The sequence below is a fragment of the Eschrichtius robustus genome, chromosome 5, assembly GCF_028021215.1.
Source record: "Eschrichtius robustus isolate mEscRob2 chromosome 5, mEscRob2.pri, whole genome shotgun sequence".
Taxonomy (NCBI): Eukaryota; Metazoa; Chordata; class Mammalia; order Artiodactyla; family Eschrichtiidae; genus Eschrichtius; species Eschrichtius robustus.
Window position 1 is genome coordinate 82,768,466 of NC_090828.1, and position 21,704 is coordinate 82,790,169.

At 36.1% G+C, this 21,704-nt stretch overlaps 1 protein-coding gene across 3 annotated transcripts in view; it reads left to right on the forward strand.

Moving 5' to 3' along the window:
- The window catches only part of ORC4 (origin recognition complex subunit 4), a 99,689-nt gene that overhangs the window by 14,175 nt on the left and 63,810 nt on the right, over positions 1–21,704 (forward strand). For 2 of the 3 annotated variants that reach the window (XM_068545160.1, XM_068545159.1), the window contains exon 2: positions 981–1,069. The exons of the other annotated variant lie outside the window; for it this stretch is intronic. In XM_068545160.1, the coding sequence (XP_068401261.1) occupies positions 1,060–1,069 (10 nt within the window). In that variant the 5' untranslated portion in view covers positions 981–1,059. The remainder of the gene's footprint in view (positions 1–980; positions 1,070–21,704) is intronic. 3 annotated transcript variants of the gene reach the window in all.

Consider the following 21,704-nt stretch of genomic DNA (forward strand, 5'->3'; position numbering starts at 1 on the left):
CCTGGAATCCGGCTGCAAGCCCTGAGGTCCAGAGCTCATTTCAGATCGTTGTTTGGCAGGGGGTTGGTTCCTGACACAGTTGAGTATGGAGTCTGGGGTGTCCCAAAGCTTCCATTCGCCTGCTAGTGGACAGGACCAGGGCCCAGCTGGTCCCAGGGTAGGGTCTGGCCTGCTGTGGGTGGCCTGTGTCCACAGGCTTCACAATTGTAGTTTTCTGGTGTCTGCTCCCTGGTGGGTAAATCTGGTCTAGAGGCTAGGGCAGGCTTCCTGGTGGGAAAGGCCATGCCTGTTCATTAGTGGGTGGAGCTGTGTCTTGGCTCTCTGGTGGGCAGGGCTGTGTCTAGAGAGTTGTCTAGAGGCAGCTGTGGGCTCAGGAAGTCTTTAGCCATCCTGTCTGCTGATAGGTGGGGTTGCATCCCCGCCCAGTTAGTTGTTTGGCCTGAGGTGGTCCATCACTACAGGCTGTTGGGTGAGGCCAGGTGTTGGTGCTAATGAGTGAACATGGCAGCTGCTGGCAGCTTGTTCACATGGTTAAATGTTTCCAAATATGTCAGCCACCAGTGTTTGTGTCCCCGGGTGAGCTGCAGCCGCCTCTCCGGGAGACTCTTCAAGACCAGAAAGTAGGTCTGGCCCTGGCTCCTATCAAATTACTGCTTTTGTGCTGAATCCCAGTGCACATGGTATTTTGTGTGCCCCTTTCAAGAGTGATATCTCTATTTTTCCCAGCCCTGGGGGGCTCCTGCAGTTAAGCCTGCTTGCCTTCAAAGCCAAATGCTCTTGGGGCTCATCTTCCTGGTGCTGGAGCCCCTGGGCTGGGGAGCCTGACATGGGGCCCAGAGCTCTCATGCCTGTGGGAGAACCTGTGCAATATAATTATTCTCTGTTTTGTGGGTCACTGACCTGGGGGAAATGCGATTTGATTATATCACAAGTCTGCCCTTCCTACCCATCTTATTGTAGTTCTTTCTTTATGTTTTTAGCTGTAGAAGATGCTTTTTGGCAGGTTCCAGTCTTTTTCATCCATGGTTGTTCTGCAGATAGTGTGATTTTGATGTTCTCATGAGAGGAGGTGAGCTCATGGTCTTTCTACTCTGCCATCTTGGCTGCTCTCTTCTCCAGGTTCTTTCACATTCAAGATGGCATTCTGGAATGGCACTGCTTTTAAAACTCATAGTGGACACTATGCTGTCAGGGCTTTCACTGCAGAGCTTGGACAGCAGACTGGTCTTGCCAGAGCTCATGAGGCCTATGCAGACCAGGTCATCCTCTGGGTATGCAGGCGGTAGTCCCCTGCAGCAGAGTGCTCTAAAACACAGATATTCCATGTATAGAAATGCCTCAGTTATCCAGTGATCAGACATCCAGCAGCCTAAAGCATCTGGAATGGCTCCAAACCCACAAAAAAAAAAAAAAAAAAGCACTGTCATTCATAATTTTTGATTTTTCTTATTTGACTTTTAATCTCTGTATTGTGGGATTTTCTAGTTACCTTTTTATTATTTATTCCTACTTTAATTCCATTATGGTATTAGAGCATACTTTAATATGATTTCTAGTCTTCCAAATTTTAGGTGTGTTTTATGGCCCAGAATGTGGTCTATCTTGGTGAATATGACACGTGAACTTGAGAAGAATGTGTATTATCTTATTGGAGAGTTAATTCCTTTATCAATATGTAATGCCCTCTTTATTCCCAATACTACTTCTTGCTCTGAAATTTGCTCTATGTTAAATTAACATAGCTACTTAAACTTTCTTTGGATTGGTGTATGTCTTCTTCCATTTCTGTACTTTAATGTGTGTCATTTTTAAAGTCAGTTTCTTATAGAGAACATAAAGTTGTGGTTTGTTTTTTTAACTACTCTGTTTTTAATTGGTCTATTTATTTAGACCATTGACATTTAAAGTCATTACTGACATAATAGATTTATATCTATCACATTTATTACTGTTTTCTTTTGTTTCTGTTGTTCTTTGTTTCTTTTTTGTCCTCTACTCTTTTTTTTTTTTTTTTTTTCTGCCTTCTCTGGTTTTAACCAGGCATTTTATATTTGGGTTCTTTTCCTCTTTCAGGCTATAAATTATACTTTTTTAAAACTTCTTTTAGTGGTTACTGTAGTATTTGCAGTATACACTTATAAGCAATACAGGTCCACTTTCAAATAACACTATACCATTTATCGGGTGGTACAAGTATCATATAACAGTATTTCCAGTTCCTCACTCCTATCCCTTGTAACATTTTCTCTCATCACTTCTACATTGTTAAGCATATCAATGGTATTCTTTATTTCGGTGCCACTGTTTTCTATTTCTGGCATTTCCTTTTGATTCATTCTTTGCTTGTTACATTGCCCATCTGTAATTGCAGGTTGTCTGCTTTTTCCATTAGATCCCTTAGCATATTAGTCATAGTTGTTTTAAATTCCCAGTCTATTAATTCCAAATTCTCTGCCATATCTGAATCTCTTTTTGTCTCTTCAAACTGTGTGAGTGTTTTTCTCCTTTTATTATGCCTTGTAATTTTTTTGTTGAAAGCCAGACATGATGTACTAGATATAAGGAACTGAGGTAAATAGGTCTTTAGTGTGATATTTTATGTTCCTTTATCTCAGAGGTAGGCTGTGTTTATTGTTTACTGTACCTGTATGTGTCAGAAGCTAAAATTTCTTCTTGTGTCCTTACTTTTGTCTCCACTCTTTTCTTTGAATTTCTTTAGCAATTTCTTAAATAAGGTCTGAGAGTTGTTCTTTTAGTTGTAATCCCCTGTTAAAATACCCAAGCCCTATCGATATGGTAAGGTGTGAGGGGAGGGGAAACATTCCATGTTTCTTTGATTTGGTCTCCGTTTTGTTTTATGTTTGTGAGAGAGCCTGTGTGCCTGGGATGTGACTTTCACAGGTGCTTGTCGGCTCCCTCCTCCCATTCTCCAACACACACACATTACCCTTCTTAGGTGAGTCAGGAAGGCTAGAAGGAGCTAGAGTTGTATATTTCTTTTCCTCAGGTCAGTTACGCTCTGGTAAAAGAGCTTCCTTTCAGGGCAAGCCCTGTTAAGGAGGACAGAATGCTCTTGGATGTATTTCAGTATGGGTACTTTTCCCTTACCCTTGTTGAAGCAGGAGGAGACTTTTCTCTGGCCTTCTCTGAGATCCTAGTGAGGTTCCTGGAGGAAAAATTCAGGAAAGTTGGGAGGCTTCCCTAAGACTGGGCCCACTTGGAGTTTTTAACTGAAACTTGTCTACATTGAGTCTCTAGCAGTTTGTCAATTATATTTTAAGTTTTCATACCTTGGAACTGGCTTCAATGTAATTTCTGTTTCCAGGCTTCTGCTCCAATAAACTGTGATTCTCTATATCTGCCTGTGTGTCTCTAATTTTAGAGGAAACAGTTTACCCTATGACCTCATTCCTCTTACGGATTAAGGGAGAGTTGTTTTTTAGTTCAGTTTTTTTCTTATGAGGACAAGAGTATCTACCTCTAAGCTCTTTATGTGCCAGACAGAAAGCCTTGATCCTTTTTGAACAAAAAATGGCATTTTTTTTTTAAACCAAATTCATCAGGACTTTAGTTGAAGAGTAATTGTCTTTCATTGTGTTTGTATCGTGACTTGGTTAACTAATTTCCTAGTACTGGATATTTAATTTTTTCTTTTTATAATCAGAGCTATATTAAACATCCTTTCAGCTAAGTATTTGTACATATCTGTGATTATTTCTTTTGAGTAAAATTCTGAAGGTGGAATTGCTGAATGGAAGGCAGTAAAATTGTGGCTTCTAGTACCGTGTGTTTGTACCATTATTGTGTGTTAGCTTCATTAACCACAACTTCACCAACCCTAAGTATTGTCCCAACTGAAACAAAACACTTTACTTTCGTATGCCAAAAATGGTATCTCATTTAATCTTTTTTTAATTTAGTTTTAATAAAGAACTGCATTTTAAAGATGAGATTTATTTTTTATTTTTCTAAGTTATTTTGTATTAACATCAGAATATTGCTTAACGATTTTGCCACTCATCAATGATAGCTAATAAGGCAGTGGAATGTTAAACAGTGCAACTTTCCAGTTTACTACCTCAATATTGTTATACTGGATTCATTAATCACTGAAACAGGAACTGCTTACAGATGCTTAATTATGTAATACAATAAACTGATTAATAAATTTGTATATTTTCATCAATAAGCATACATAATTTAACAAAGTAAATATGAACATGTTTCAATGGTTAAATTGATAGTTTGATAACTTAAATTGAGCATTTTTCAGTTTGAAGGAATCTTACAGTCCAACTTTTATTGGGAAGAGTGGTAGTGTTTAAACTCATGTTATATATGGGAACCACTTAAAATTGGGTTAGTGAGTTTTTGTTGTTGCTTGTTTTCTCTAGAATGCTATTAAGTATTAGTAGTAGTGAACATATTATTCATGATTTTATTTGCAACACTGTTTACAATGGATTTTTGATACCCATCCTATTTCAAATTAAAGAACCAGGTTTCTAGCAATCTAAAAGATGCATTTTCTTATTTACATATTATATTTGCTAATATTTGAGGCAGTCTCTCTTTCTCTTTATGAATTCTGTGTGAGCTTTATCTGTAAAAATTTTTTACCTTTTGTCCAGTTTTATTAACAAAGGTTATATCAGGTGTGTAGAATAAAGTTAAAAGGCCTATATCTTTTTTTCTAGATATTGGAACTGTTTAAATCCTTTTGAACTTCTGCTTTGAGTGTTTAGGTTAAAAATTATATTCCCAAACTACCTTGGTCTATAGCCATTTGGGGGCTTAGTTTTGAGTACCCTTTCCATTTCTTTTGTGGTAACTAATTTGTTCAGGCTTTCTGCCTCTACTTTTCTTACTATTTATTATTTATTTTATTAGTAATTATTTCTTCAATTTTGTGCTTTGATCGTTACTTTCCGTTACGCAGTCTTTCGATTTACTTAATTTTCTGTGTAAGTTACTTGTTGTAAATTACATATTTATTTTCGTCTTTAATAATAAGTTTGTTTAATACTGTACAGTTCTGCACCCAGTTTCAGCCTAGGGTTGTGGGAGGGGCAGGTTTTCCCATACTACCATGCACTTCTCAGACACCAGGTGAGTGTCCTACAATTCAACTTAATTCTGACACTTTTTACCCAGAGGTAGCATCAGATTCCACAGGTTAATGAGTCAGTCTTACAAGACACCCCCAGTCCCTTCAGATGCCAGTTGCAAGTCAGGTTGTCGCCTGTGCTTCTGATCAACCCACTATAGTTCAGAGGTTCCAATGACAACCCCCCCCCCCACCACCACCCTTGGGCTTGATTAATTTGCCTGAGTGGCTCATAGAATTCAGAGAAACATTTTACTTACTAGATGAGCAGTTTATTATGAAAGGATGTAACTCAGGAATAGTCATTTGGAAGAGATGTGTAAGGATATGGGGAGGGGAAGTGGAGCTCTGAGACCATCTCAGAGTGGCTGCTACTCTCCCCAAATCTCCACATGTTCACCAACCCAGAAGTTCTTCAAAGCCAATACTTTGGGGATTTTTATGGAGGAGGCCTTATTACATAGGCATGATGAATCATTAACTCCGTTTTTAGCCTTTCTCCTTACTCAAGAGAATGGGAGGCAAGGCTAAAAATTTCCAAGCTTCTAATCATGTATTGTTCTTTCTGCTGGCTAGCCCTCATCCAGGACCCATCCAGGAGCCCACTGAAAGTCGCCTCATTAGAACAAAAGGCACTCTTATCACCCAGGAAATCACAAGGGTTTTAGGATCCCTGTGTCAGGAACTGAGTTTAATAACCAAATATTAGAACAAAAAATGCTCCTGGTGCTCTTATTACTTAGGAAATTACTAGGGTTTCTGAAGCTCTGTGCCAGAAACCAGGGGCAGAGACCAATATATATTTTTTATTACCTCACAAATACCATACGTTTTTCTCTAAATTTTACCGTGGTCACATTCTCTAGATTTTGTGACATTTTTGCGGTTTTGTTCTTCTTTTTTTTTTGAACAAGAAGTTTACGGTATTCATGACTGATCCTCAATATCAATAATTGAATTATCAGTACTTTTATTTTTTTAGTAAATTCTGAAGGAGGGTATATTAGTTATTTGTTGCTATGTAGCAAACTACTCCAAAACAGTTGCAACCAGTAGTTGCTTAAAACAACATTTATTTTCTCACACAGTTTCTGTGGGTCAGGAATTCAGGAGCAGCTTAGATAGATGGTTGTGGCTCTTGGTCTCTCATGGGTTACAGTCAAGATGTTAGCTGGAGTTGCTGTCATCTGAAGGCTTGACAGGAGCTGGAGAATCTGCATCTAAACTGGTTCACTCATATGGTTGGCAAGTTACTGCTTACTCCTGGCAAAAGTCCTCCGTTCCTTATGATGTGGACCTCTTCATAGGGTTGCCTGACTGTCTTCCCTACATGGCAGGTGGCTTCACCCAGAGCAGGTGGTCCAGGGGAAGTCAAATTTTCTATCCTCAGAAGTCACATTCCATTATTACCACAATAACCTGTTGGTTATACTAGCCAGCTCAATAGTGTGATAGGTGATTACTTAAAGAAATGAATACTAGAAGATGAGAACCATTGGGGGCCATTTTGGAGGGTAGTTAAAGTGGAATAAATAAAACCTTGCACTTTGAGAATAAGATCTCCTCTCTTAAGAGGGCCAGAAAGTTATCTGGGGCACCACCTCCCCTTCTCAGACCTCAGTACCTACTCCAAGTATCTTCTGAATTTCTTGTATAAGAAATTCTCATTTTATACATAGAGAGCTATAATTGTTGCCTTCAGTTGGGATAAATGGAGCTACTGAGTATTCAGCGTTGGAGATTGGTATGCTTTTCTACCATTCATTTTCCTTGTCTTCTCTATGATCATTGTCCTGCTGCTACTTTTTTCTTTTGGCTGTGCTGTGCAGCTTGTTTGTGGGATTTTAGTTCCCTGACCAAGAATCAAACCCGACCCCTTGGCAGTGCGAGCGCGGAGTCCTAATCACTGGACCTCCAGGGAGTTCCCTGTTCTGCTGCTACTTTAGATCTTACATTTATTCTGGAGTTCCCCTGAGGAAACTTATTTTTTTTAAGTTTTCTTTTACTAATATTGGGTTGTAACTCCCTCTGTACTAGTGGATTTTTAGCCCATGTGCTTTATGTCTTCCAGATATTCTTCAGCATTCTGGTCATCTCAGCTTTTTAGCTTTCCTGATTGCATAGATTTATCCTTTTTATTGTTGTTTTTTTCTGTGACATTTCTGAAGGAAGTCAAGGTAAACTGAAATAGTCAGCCTTCTTAAAGGGGAAGCCTCTGCTTCTGAACCTACCCCTTTGTTAGGGTTGACTCATTGTTATGCAGTCTGGTCTACCTCCAAAGGGAGAAAAGACTATTTCCCTGTGTGCTTTCTCGTGTTTACTTAGAAAAGACCATTTTTTTTATTAGCAAGTAGATTGCACCACAAATCCAGTGTCAGAGATTCCATGTTTGTTTACCTGCTGCTGCCTTTTCAAGGGAGTAATCTGGATGTCATGAGCTAGCTCTGTCTTATTTAAGAATTAGGAAATTGATAGCTCAGGATGTATTTGAGTTTTTTTCAACTATAATCTGAGTTCTCCCTGTAGCCAGTTAATGGTCCTTTTGTTTATGGTTGTTGGGCGTTTTTTGTTTCAGTGAGGGTGATTTTTCTTGTTTTCCTTACATCAGTGGTTAAAGAATAGCATTTTCTCAGGACAGAGAATGGTGTGTACATGAGAAAAGCTGTATATAGAATGACATCAATATAGGAAACAGTATAATTTGAACCTATCTGCTCAAAATCAATCATCCGTTAGTTGTCTCACTGACAGCCCTTTAACCTTGAGGGAAAGAAAGATTTACAGAAAAGGATGGATGTATTGCACCCGAGTTCTTAACCTAGATCTGCCTGCAGCTGGTTCTGTGAGTAGATTTGCGTCTCAGGTTTTCTTATGTGAAAATGAGGGAGTTATATTTGGTGATCTTTTAAAAGTAAGTGAGTCTATAACTTTTATTAAGACAGTTTGGATAGTCTATTGCCTTAAAGTAATTACGATGAACGGTTATTTTGCAATGCAAGGAATAACAAGTTTTTTGAGCATTCTCCTGGTTTGGAGTCTGAAAAGGATCATGTTTTCTTCTGTATTGTATGATGTTGTATAAGAAATTCTAAGCTGCCTTATTAAAGCAAAAAAAAAAAAAAAAAACCCCAGCTTTTTCTTAGCACTCTCTCCCGTAAAAAAGAAAAGCAAACTGTTTTAAGATCTTATTACAGTAAAAATGCTTAAACTCAGGTTTTCATCTGTCATGGCAAAGTTACCTAAACATGCTGATTGGGGGGGAGAGGGGGGCTGTGTATTCAGTAGTAAACACAATTGGAGAACATAATTTCTTTGGCCCTAGTGCTCAAATTGTAGGAATTTGGTCTCCTTATGTTTCCTGTATAAGCTGAAAGTCTCATTAGAAACATACTGTTCTTAAAGTTTTTAGCAAAAATTCTTAGAGTTTGTGTTCACATGGGTAATTTCTAGAAATTCTCAGATTGTTTCTCTCTAAGGCAATGTTTTCAATTTTCTCTCTACTAAAATAGTTTAATTAACATTTGCTAATTAATTCACTGGGGTTGTAGCATATAATATTTACATAAATTCAACTGTGTGAGCATGTCGAAGGAAAAAATTATTTTAATAGTAGGGAGGATTCTATTCATCATTTTTCTCAAATGAACATATGCCCTGGAGTAATGGCTCTTGCGAAAAAGTACAGTACTACTTTATAAGCAGTTCAGAGCTTTTCAGAGAAAATTTGACCATATGTGCTCTCTCCTTACTCACTGACTTTAGTGCCAGGTCTTAAATCTTGAGTCCCATGTATGACACTTTCCTCTTTCCAAAAAAAATAATGTTTTCATTGAATTCAAGTCTTTGTTTCGTTTATACTGTTTATCCATCGAAATAAACACATTAGCTTTGATTCACAAGCTTAATTCCTCCTTCTATTCAGCACATTTCTAGGCAGATTCTATGTGCTCAGAGAATGTAGACTACTGTTAGCCAGTGTAATATTTAAGATGTAGTTATAACATAAATCAGTGCCAATAGTGTTAAAATGCATTCCAAAAGCTGGAAGGGTTTCTAGATTCTTTGCAAGTTTGTGTTGCTTCTTTCATTAGCTTCTTTCATAGTTCAGAAGTGAATATATTTTATTTTTAGATACGTGTCTTAAAGAAGTCCTCCCGGGACTTCCCTGGTGGCACAGTGGCTAAGAATCCGCCTGCCAATGCAGGGGACACGGGTTTGAGCCCTGGTCCGGGAAGATCCCACATGCCGCAGAGCAACTAAGCCCGTGCCCCACAACTACTGAGCCTGTGCTCTAGAGCCCACGAGCCACAACTACTGAAGCCCACGCGCCTAGAGCCCGTGCTCCACAACAAGAGAAGCCACGACAATGAGAAGCCTGCGCACCGCAACAAAGAGTAACCCCCACTCGCCGCAACTAGAGAAAGCCCGCGCACAGCAACAAAAACCCAACGCAGCCAAAAATAAATAAATAAATAAAATTTATAAAAAATTAAAAAGTAAAGAAGTCCTCCCAATATTATTTCTTTTTTATTTATTCTTTTACACTAATGCAAAGTTTATACTTCTCATCATTTACAAGGGGTATTCCATGGTTAATAATCATAAAGTACTGTAGTAACTTATAAATGCCTTTTTTTCCTGAAGATTTCATGTTGTTAAACCTATGATTCTCCCACTGAAGTTGTTTACTTATTTTGTGATGGTTGCACATATTCTCAAAAACAACTCGATGGGCATATTTGATGTCAGGATTCTAATAGGTACTTTACAAATAAATACATTTACTAAAAGTTATATATGTAGAGTACCTATGCACATATATGTATGCATAAATATGCACATATATGTGTGAGGGTGTGTCTCCATGTGTATACGTGATTCCAGGCACACTGCTATGCAGTATTGAAAACTCAGAGATGAGAGACAGAATGGCTTTTCTGGAGAATTGCAAACATTTCCATATGGTCATTTTTGAGTATTAGACATTATAAAATATTTTTCTTCATTTTAATATCAATTAAGAAAATAGCATGTCATCAAATGATTAGACTACAGATTATTAAACCTTGGATTCATTTGATCTGAGTGAGTTCCTAAGTAAATTGCACCCTTGTATATTCGCTGGGAACAAATAAGGAGAAAAAAAGATTTTATAAAATTGTCAGCAATTACCACAGTTCACTGTGGACAGGTTATCTAGAAATCACAAAAAGCTGTTATTTTATTTGGAATTATGCTTCAGCTCTGGAGAACTCAAGGAAACATCTTACCAGAAAATGTTCTCCAACTTGACTTACTAAATGTGCATGATTTCATAGACAGCATTTTCAACCTGATCCCTTTAGGAGTAGTAAAAATATGTTTGCTTGTCTGTTAACTTGGAATTTATACCTATTTTATTGCTTATTTCCCCCACCTTCAAAATTTCTCTTAACTCTATTTTAATCTTCACCTTGCTGCAGATGCTCTATGTGGAAAGAGATATGTGAAAACTAATTCTAGCTGACTGATAAACAGCTTAAATATGTTCTTACCTAAGTTTCATCTCAAAGAACATTAACAAAACGTGGAAACCACCCACAGATTTCTTCTAAAATGCCTTTTCTATATTATTTGACTGTTGATCACCACATTTTTCTAACTGAAAAGAGAGGCAAAGTTCTAATCTTCTGTCCATTCTTACTCTTCTTTGAAAAACGTCAACCATGCAGAGTTAGACACTAGATAAACTAGTAGTAGAATTTGTATTTTTCAACTTTCACCTAAATTAGACGGAAGTTGATAATGGTATTATTTTCAGTGTTTTCTCCAATCATCAGAAAGAGAGTAGTATTACTTTTTTTTTTTTTTTTAATTTACCAAGAGTTCTTGTCACAAAGTAATATGCCCCGCTGCTGGAACTTTAGGGTTTTAACCAAAAAAAGGTTATTAAAGAAAATAATGATCATTTGTATGTTTTTAATTTTCAGTCCCATCCTCCAATTTTACAAAGGTTTTTGTAGACATTTTATTAGTACATTTCATTTTCTCTCATGTAAATTATTTGTTTTTGCAAACTGGGCAAAGTGGTGTGTTTTTATATTTTTAACACATGCTTATAAAACTCACTCATACTCTTTGTAGGAATATCTGTTAATAGACTAGAAAGTCCTCTTCATAAGTGTTTTTAAGTGCATATGTATGAGAATTTTTATACGTAATACACCATTTTCAGCCACAAAATCAGAAGTGAAAACATTTTCAAAGTGCTCTTTCCATAGCACAAGTTTCTTTCAAAAAGCAGTTTCTTTTCTACTTTCATCTGAAAGTTCTACACCAAGTATTTTTGTTTGGAGTTTTGTTTGTTTGTTTTTTGCTAAATAACACGATTTTGACAGGCAGCCACTTTTCATTCCAGGAAAGATCAGCAATTTATTGGAACACCTGAATCATTTTTCTTTTATTTAAAACATCATTAACAATACCTTAGTTCAGCAAGGCAACTGGATTTTTATTTTCTTTTTCTTTTTTTTTTCTTTATTTGCTTTATTGTTTGCTCTTTCTCATCCATATACATCTAGATCGACATGTATTCACACATACACACACAAATAATGTATATAACATTTTTCTGAATGATTCAAGAGTAAGTTACTTGCATAAAGCCCTTCACCCCCAAATATTTCAGTGAGCATTTCCTCTAAATAATAATATTCTCCCATCCAAGTGGGCCCATATTGTGTTATAATAAGCTGAAAGTGAATAAACGTGATGATGCCACTTGTAACCCCTATCTGTTACTGATCTCCCACTCTTTCCTTAGGACTCCTGGGTTGCTGGTAGTGACACGATATGACCTGCTAACAGGGATGAAGTGAAGATATTAATGTCATTTTATATATTAAATATTATATAAGCTTAATTCTTTTTTTTGGATAAATATTTATAAGTAAACGTTTTAAAATACTTTACCTGAGAGGGTTGTTTTGCACCACCCATCTTGGAAGGCATTGATCTGCAGGCTAGGAAAAACTATTTATTGTCTCTTTGACCTACTTGGAAAACTTTGAAACTAATAGGACATGTTCTCACCGCTTTTCTCTTGTAAATGCTGTCTTTGGTATACAGTTTTATAGGTCTTACTCACATTACTACTATGGCTTTCATCTAATTTTCCTTTCTCCTTACCTTGTCATTTCACTGACTCCACTCACTTGAAATATAAGTATACTCCTGTAGGGCTTGCCTGAGGTGCTTCACTGAATCCAGTTTGCATTAACCAAAGACAAATATCAAACAAATAAAACTTGCCCCTCTTTTTGCAGTGTTTCATTCAAAATGCAGATCATTTTATGGTGCTACAAAAGATTTTAATAAAACGTTAATATATAGTGTGCACAAATATATGTATATATACGTATAAATGTGGCAAGTTGTTCATGTTCTTTTAAGTGACAAATATTATGAAGCAGTATCTAGAGGCTCCATTTTGGTAAAAAGTGTGTGTGTGTGTGTGTGTGCGCACGCGTGCGTGCTTATACCAGTAGTGGTATTGCTTGCATTCAGTTTTCCTGAATTTAACCAAGTAAAAATTGTTGGAATTGCTGAACTTTGAATATTTATTAAACCCAAGAGATGATTTTATAAAAGATTCCAATCTGAGGTTTAAAAAAAGTTCCTTTTTTTATAATGCATGTTTCAACTTTAGACCCTATTGTCTTCCTACTGTGAAAAATGAAGAAATGTGCATTCTTATGCATTCACTTCTTTTTTGGTATAATTATTTTCACATTATCAAGATTTATATGTTTATTACCTATTTTGCAACTGTAATGTTTATAGTTGTTTAGTTTTTGTTCTTTTTTTTGGCTGCGTTGGGTCTTCGTTGCTGTACGCGGGCTTTCTCTAGTTGCGGCGAGTGGGGGCTACTCTTTATTGTGGTGAGTGGGCTTCTCATTGTGGTGGCTTCTCCTGTTGAGGAGGATGGGCCCTAGGGTGCATGGGCTTCAGTAGTTGCAGCACGTGGGCTCAGTATTTGCAACGCATGGGCTCTAGGGCGTTGTGGCTCAGTAGTTGTGGTGCATGGGCTTAGTTGCTCCATGGCAACCAGGGATCAAACCCGTGTCCCCTGCATTGGCAGGTGGATTCTTAACCACTACGCCACAAGGGAAGCCCCTATTTGTTTAGTTTTAATTCTTCACTTTAGTGGATTCACAGCTCACCATCGTGTGTGTGTGGGGAGGTGGTGAATCATGCTTTAATTGGCTGGATTTCATGGTTGAGCTCCCCACACTCCACTCCCCCACAAAGCTTTATTTGCACTGTTTATTGAGTCCATTCTAGTTTGATAAGGTTATACCTGTTATACCTTTATATGTGAATGAAATCTTTACTGATTATGAGTCTTTTCACTCTTTCTCTCAGAACTTTGTAAATATTAATCCATTGTCTTCCAGCATTTATTTTTCTACCTTGAAGATGTTTTCAGCCTGTATGCCTTATGAATTTTTTCTTTAATTTTAAAGTTTAATAAATGAATCGTGATTTTTGCAGTTTGCTTCTCTCCTTATTTGATGCACTTGTGAGCGTTTGGGGGCTTTGGAGAGTGAGGTTTAAGTTGGGAACTATGCACAATTCTTCTAGAATTTCCTAGGCTTTTGTTTCTTTATAGTATTAACTTCTGCCTCTTTCATTCTTTAGTTACTGCTTGGACATTCTTTTCTCTTTTTTTCAGAGTGTTTTTTTGTGGTAAAGTACATATAACATAAAATTTACCATCTCAACCATTTTTAAATGTACTGTTTGGTGGCATTAAATACATCCATACAAGTACACTACCATCATCATCATCCATCTGCAGAACTCTTTTCATCTTGTAAACTGAAACTCTATACCCATTAAAAAATAACTCCTCATTCTCCCCTTGCCCCCAGCCCCTGGCTGCCACCACGCTACATTTTGTCTCTATGATTTTGACTCTTCTGTGTATTTAATATAAGTGGAATCATACATTATTTGTCTTTTAGTGACTGCCTTAATTCACTTAGCATAATGTCCTTAAGCTTCATCTATGCTGTGGCATGTGTCAGAATTTCCTTCCTTTTTAGGATTTAATATCCCATTGTAGATATATACCGTATTTTGATTATCCATTTATCTGTCATTGGACACTTCCATATTTTATCAATTGTGCTACTGTGAACATGAGTGTACAAATATCTGAGACCCTGATTTCAGTTCTTTTCAGTATTTATACCCAGAAGTGGAATGACTGCACCATATGACAACTCTGTTTTTAATTTTTTGAGGAACTGCTATATTGTTTTCCACAGGCTTCTCTACCATTTTACATTCCCAGCTAACAGTGCTAAGGGTTCTCATATCTCCACATTGTCTTCAACACTTGTTATTTAACGTTTTTGTTTTAATATAGTAACCATCCGAATGGGTGTGAGGTGGTATCTCATTGTAGTCTTGATTTGAATTTTCCTAACGATTAGTGATATTGAGCATCTTTGCATGTGCTTCTTTGTATATCTTTCCTGAAGAAATGTCTATTCAAATCCTTTACCCATTTTTGAATTAGGTTATTTATTTTTGTGTTGCTGAGTTTTAAGAGTTCTGTATATATTAATTGTCATATATGTATTTTTAATCCTTGATTGGATAAATGATTTGCAAATATTTTCTCACATTCTGTGGGTTGTTGTTTTACTCTGTTAATAGTGTCTTTTAGTGCACAAATTTTAAATTTTTCATGAAGTCCAATTTATCTCTTTTTTTCTTTTGCCTGTGTTTTTGGTGTCATATCCAGGAAGCTATTGCAAAATTAAATATCATGAAGCTTTTACCCTATATTTATTTATCTTAAATTTCTTCTAAGAGATGTATAGTTTTAGGTCATTTACTTAGCTCTTTGATGAGTTGATTTTTTTATATAGTGTTCATAAGGATCCAACTTCATTCTTTTGCATGTAGATATTCAGTTTTCCCAGAATCATTTGTTAAAAGACTGTCTTTGCCCCATTGAATAGCTTTGGCACCATTGTCAAAAATCATTTGACCGTGTGTGTGTGTGTGTGTGTGTGTGTGTGTATTTATTTTTTTATTTCTAGGTTGTCTATTCTGTTTCATTGGTCTATATGTCCGTCTTTATGCCAGTACTATGTTGTTTTGATTACTGCAGCATTGTAGTAAGTTTTGAAATCAGAAAGTGTTAGTCCTCCAGCTTTGTTGTTCCTTTATCAGCCTTGTTTTGGCTATTTAATGTCCTTTAAGATTCCGTATGAACTTCAGCATGGGTTTTTCTTTTTTTCCAAATACATCGTTGGGATTTTGATAGAGATTACATTGAATCTGTAGATCAAGCCGGGTAGTGTTGACATCTTACAGTATTTTAAGTCTTCTAATCTATGAACATGGGATGTATTTCCATTTATAAGTTTCTTTCAGTAGTGCTTTGTAGATTTCGTTGTACAAGTCTTTCACCTCCTTGGCTAAGTTAATTCGTACATATTCTATTTGATGCTACCGTAAATGGAATTGTTTTCTTTTTTCTTTTACTTTTTTTGGGGGGTGGGGGCCGTATAGTTAGACTTTTATTTTATTGTTTTTATTTTTATAAATTTATTTATTTATTTTTGGTTGTGTTGGGTCTTCATTGCTGCATGTGGGCTTTCTCTAGTTGTGGCAAGCAGGAGCTACTCTTCATTGCGGTGCAAGAGCTTCTCATTGCAGTGGCTTCTCTTGTTGTGGACCACAGGCTCTAGGTGCATGGGCTTCAGTAGTTGTGGCTCTCGGGCTCCAGAGTGCAGGCTCAGTAGTTGTGGCACACGGGCTTAGTTGCTCCGCGGCATGTGGGATCTTCCCAGACCAGTGCTTGAACCCGTGTCCCCTGCAATGGCAGGCGGATTCTCAACCACTGTGTCACCAGGGAAGACACTAGACTTTTATTTTAAATTGAAGTGTAGTTGATTTAAAACGTATTAGTTTCAGGTGTGCAGCAAAGTGATTCAGTTTATATATATAACTCAGTTTATATATATTTGTAAAACAATGTATATATACATTTTAGCTTCCTCTGCATTATAGGTTATTACAAGATATTGAATATAGTTCCCTGTGCTATACAGTAGGTCCTTGTTGTTTATTTTATATATAGTAGTGTGTATTGGAATTGTTGTATTGATTTCCCTTTCAGATTGTTTTAGAAATGCAGCTGAATTTTTTACATTGACTTTGTATCCTACTATTTTGCTGAATTCATTTATTCTAACAATTTCTTCATGGAATCTTTATGGTTTTCTGCATACAAGATTATGTCATCTGTGAACAGAGATAATTTTACTTCTTCTGTTCCAATTTGGATACCTTTAATTCTTTTTCTTGCCTAATTGCTCAGACTAGAACTTCCAGTACTATGTTGAATAGAACATAGAAGGGGTGAAAGCAGTCATCCATGCCTTGTTCCTGATTATAGAGGAAAAGTTTTCAATCTTTCACCATCATGTTCACTGTGGGTTTTTAATATATAGCTTTTATTATGCTGACATAGTTTTCTTCTGTCCCTAGTTTGTTTAGTTGAACTTTTAATGCTGCTTCTGCATCACTTGAGATAATTATGTGTTTTTTCCTCTAATTACGTTAATGTGAAGTGTTACATACATCAATTTTTATGTGTTGAACCATCCTTGCATTTCAAGAATAAATCCCACTTGGTCATGATGTATAATCTTTTTAATATGCTGCTGAATTCAGTTTGCTAATATTTTGTTGAGGATTTTTACATCAGTGTTCATAAGTATTTAGGTCTGTAGTGTTCTTATCGTGTCTTTGGTACCAGTGTAATGTTGGCCTCAAAGAATGAATTAGAACGTGTTCCTTCTTCAATTTTTTGGATAAGTTTGGGAAGAATTGATGCTAGTTCTTCTTTAAATGTTTGGTAGAATTCCAGGGCTCTTCTTTGTCAAGAGAGTTTTGACTTTAGATTCACTCTCTTTACTAGTTATATGTCTAGTCAGATACTCTATTTCCTTGTGACTTAGTCTTGGTAGATTTTGTGTTTCTATGAATTTGTCCATTTTATCTATGTTTTTCAATTTGTGTGCATGCAATTTATAGTACTCTTTTCTTTTTTTTTTTTTTTAAACATCTTTATTGAAGTATAATTGCCTTACAATGGTGTGTTAGCTTCTGCTTTATAACAAAGTGAATCAGTTATACATATACAATATGTTCCCATTTCTCTTCCCTCTTGCATCTCCCTCCCTCCCACCCTCCCCATCCCACCCCTCTAGGTGGTCACAAAGCACCGAGCTGATCTCCCTGTGCTATGCGGCTGCTTCCCACTAGTTATCTATTTTACATTTGGTAGTGTATATTATAGTACTCTCTTCTAATTTTTCTTTATTTCTGTAGAATTGGTAGTACTGTCCCCACATTGACTTCTGATTTTATTAATTTGAATCTCTTCTCTTTTTTTCATAGTCCATCTAGCTAAAGATTTGTCAATTTTGTTGATCTTTTCAAAGATACAGCTTTTGGTTTCTCTGTTGTTTTTCTATTCCCTATTTTTAAGAAAAATCTCTGCTCTAATCTTTATTATTTCATTCCATCTGCTGTCTTTAGGCTTAATCTGTTTACACTTTGTTTAGTTTCTTAAGGTTGAAGAGTATGTTATTGATTTGAGATTTTTCTTCTTTTTCAATTAAAAAGTTGATAGCTCTGAATTTCTCCTTTAACACTGCTTTACCTGTGTGCCAGGAGTTTGGTAAATTGTGTTTTCATTTTCATTTATCTCTGGGTATTTTCTAATATCCCATGTGATTTCTTCTTTGATCCATTGATTGTTTAAGAATGTGTTGTTTAATTTCCACAAATTTGTGAATTGTCTTCTTTTTCTTCCAATATTTCTAACTTCATCTCAATTTGGTTGGAAAAGATACTCGGTATGGTATCTATCTTTTAAAATCTGTTGAGACTTAATTTGTGTCCTAATATATGGTATATCCTGGAAAATGACCAATGTGCACTTGAGAAGAATGTATATTCTATTGTGTAGTGTATTTTGAATAGGTCTGTTATATCTAGTTGGTATATTATGTTCTTCATGTCCTCTATTTACTTATTTTCCATATGGTTGTTCTATCCAGTGAGAGTGGGGTATTGAAATCTCCAACTGTTATTGTAGAACTGTATTTCTCCCTTCAGTTCTGTTAATTTTTTCTTCATATACTTTGAAGGTTTGTTATTTGGTGTGTAAATGTTTATAATTGTTATATCTTCTTGTTGTGTTGAACCTTTTATTAATGTACTTATTTGTCTCTTGCATCCTTTTTTGTTTTAAAGTCTATTTTGTCTGATATTACTATAGACATCTCTGCTATCTTTTGGTTATTTGTATGGAATATCTTTCCCCATTCTTTCACATTCAAACTATATGTGCCTTTGGATTTAAAGTGAATCTCTTGTAGCTATCATATAGTTGCATCATATTTGTTATCTATTCTTCCAGTCTCTTGATTGTAGAGTTTAACTCATTTATGTTAAAAACTACTTATGGATAAGGAATTTTTTCTTTCATTTTGCTATTTGTTTTCTATATGTCTTATAGCTTTTTTGTCCCTCTTTTTCTGTATTACTGTCTACTTTTGTGCTTAGTTGATTGGGAGGGGTGGTAAGGAAACATTTAAATTCCTTTCTTATTTCTTTTTGTGTATGTTCATAAATATTTTCTTTGCAGTTACCATAGGGCTACATTTAAAATTCTGAAATTGTAACACTAGTTTGCTTATGTTATTTAAATAACATACCAAAATCTCTGCTCCTTTACTACTCCATACCCGCCCTTTTAAGTTGTTTGTGTCACAGTTACATCTTTATACATTGTGTACCCAAAGACATAAACTAAGGTATTTGAAATGCATTAGTCATTTAAATTACGTACAAAACAAAATGTGGAATTAAAGACCAAATTAGAATAATACTAGCTTTTAAAATCACTCATGTACTTTTATTGAGACATTTATCTCCTTATGTGGTTTTGTGTTCTTGTCTTGTGTCCTTTTATTACACCTTGCAGGACTTCCCTATGCATTTCTTGCAGTGCAGGTCTAGTGGTAACAGATTCCTTCTTTTATTTACCTAAGAATGACTTAAGTTCTCCCTTGCTCTAAAAGGATAGTTTTTCGGGATATATGCTTCTTGGGTGACAGGTTTTTATTTATTTATTTATTTTATCTTTTTTCACTTTGACAATATTGGCCCGCTCCCTTCTTGCCTCCAAAGTTTTTGATGAGGACTCCAATGCTAATGTTATCGAGGATCTCTTGTATGTGAAGTGTTGCTTCTTTCCTTCACCTTTCAAGACTTTCTCTGTCTTTTGAAAATTTGATTATAATGTGTCTCTGTGCAGATCTCTGTGAGTTCATCAAACTTCTAGTTCATTGAGCTTCTTTCATTAAATTTGGAGTTTCAGCTATTATTTCTTTATATATTCTCTTATCTCTTTTTTCTTTCTCCTTCTGGGACTCTCACAATGCATTTGTCGGCCCATTTGATGGTGTCCCACAGGTCCCTTAGGCTCTGTTCACCTTTCTTCAATCTTTTTTCTATTTGTTTCTCTGACTTGGTAATTTTCATTGACCTATCTTCATGTTCACTCATTCTTTCTTCTGCCTGATCAAATATGCCTTATAATTCTTGTAGTAAAGTTTTCACCTCAGTTATTATACTTTCAGCTCCAGAATTTCCTTTTCAGTTTTCTTTATTCATATTATTTCCATTTTATTCATATTTCATTTTCTTGACTTTCTGTAAATTTTACTTTAGTTCTTTGAGAATCTTTAAGACAGTTGCTTTAGAGTCTAGTAGATCTGCCATCAGGTCTTTTTAAAGAACATCGTCTGTTTATTTATATTTTTTCTTTTTATGGGCTATACTCTCCTCTTTATATTTCTTGATAATTTTAATTTGAAAACTGGACATTTGAATTTAATCATTTGGTAACTCTGGAAATCAGATTTCCCCATTCTGCAGGGTTTGCTGTGTTTTTGTTGTCATTTTAGTTTATTGTTTTGCTTTTTTTAAATTGTGTGTTCTGTCTCTTTGCCAAAGATCAACTGAGGTATATACTTAAGGTCTTTTTAGGTGCTTTTGAGCCTGGACTTTTCCCTGGGCATGCATTGTGACTTTCCAATTTCCCTCATATGTGCAGTTTCTTTTAAATGTCCTAGTATTTGATGTGTGTCTTTCCAAAAGAGAATAACAGTACAATGAAGGGAGGGTGAAAGGGCGCTGGCCCCCTAGCATACTTCAGCAGGAACAAGAGGGACTTGCAACAGTCAGGGGAGATGGAACAGCAGTGGCTACCTGTCTCTGTTCCTCTGAGATGAGAAGCTGTGATCAGATCACAGATCCTTGACATTTGGACAGCAGGGTCCTTTTTACCCACCCTGTCACCACAAGCTATGTGTAAGCTGCTCCAGGAACATGTGCATATAACTGCCACCCATTGAACTGGGTAATGGGGAATGGGTAGCTACTACTGTGCTAAGAGCTGAAATTGACCAAAATTAATGGCAATTTGCTTTCCTAGCCTTCCCCTGGCAATTGCAAACCTTTAATATAGTATATTCTAGAGTTCCAAAACAGTTTCATCAGACAGATTGTGCAAGTGCAATTGGTTTCTTGGTGTAGAGACAGATTCCTGTTGCTTTCTACTCCACCATCTTATAATCTACCTCGGACATTTCTTTTTAACTATTTGTTTGTTTTATTAGATATTACAAGTACAAAGAAAGGCTCCCCACACAAACTACTAGAACTGATAAATGAATTCAGCAAGGTAGCAGGATACAAGATTAACATAAAGAAATCTGTTGCATTTCTTTACACTAACAGTGAAATATAAGAAAGTAAAAAAAAAACAGTCCCTTTTAAAATTGCAGCAAAAAAATAAAATAGGAATAAACCTGACCAAGGAGGTGAAAGACTTACATGCTGAGAACTGTAAAACATGATAAAAGAAATTGAAGATGATTCAAAGAAATGGAAAGATACCCCATGCTCTTGGAGCAGAATTAACATTGTCAAAGTGACCATACATCCCAAAGCAATGTACAGATTTAATGTGATCCCTATCAGATTACCTATGACATTTTTCACAGAACTAAAACAAATAATCCTAAAATTTATAGGGAACCATAAAAGACCCAGAATTGCCAAAGCAATCCTGAGGAAGAAGAACAAATCTGGAGGCATAAACCTCCCAGACTTCAGACAATATTACAAAGCTATAGTAACATAGTAACAGTGTAACAGTGTGGTATTGGCACAATACCAGACATGGGTCAATGGAACAGAATAGAGAGCCCAGGAATAAACCTACAGTTAATTAATCTTTGACAAAGGAGACAAGAATATACAATGGAGAAAAAACAGTCTCTTCAGCCAGTGGTGTTGGGAAAGCTGGACAGCTGCATGTAAATCAGTGAAGTTTGAACACACCCTCATACCCTACACAAAAATAAACTCAAAATGGCTTAAAGATTTAAATATAAGACCTGACACCATAAAACTCCTAGAAGAGACCGTAGGCAAAACATTCTTTGACATAAAT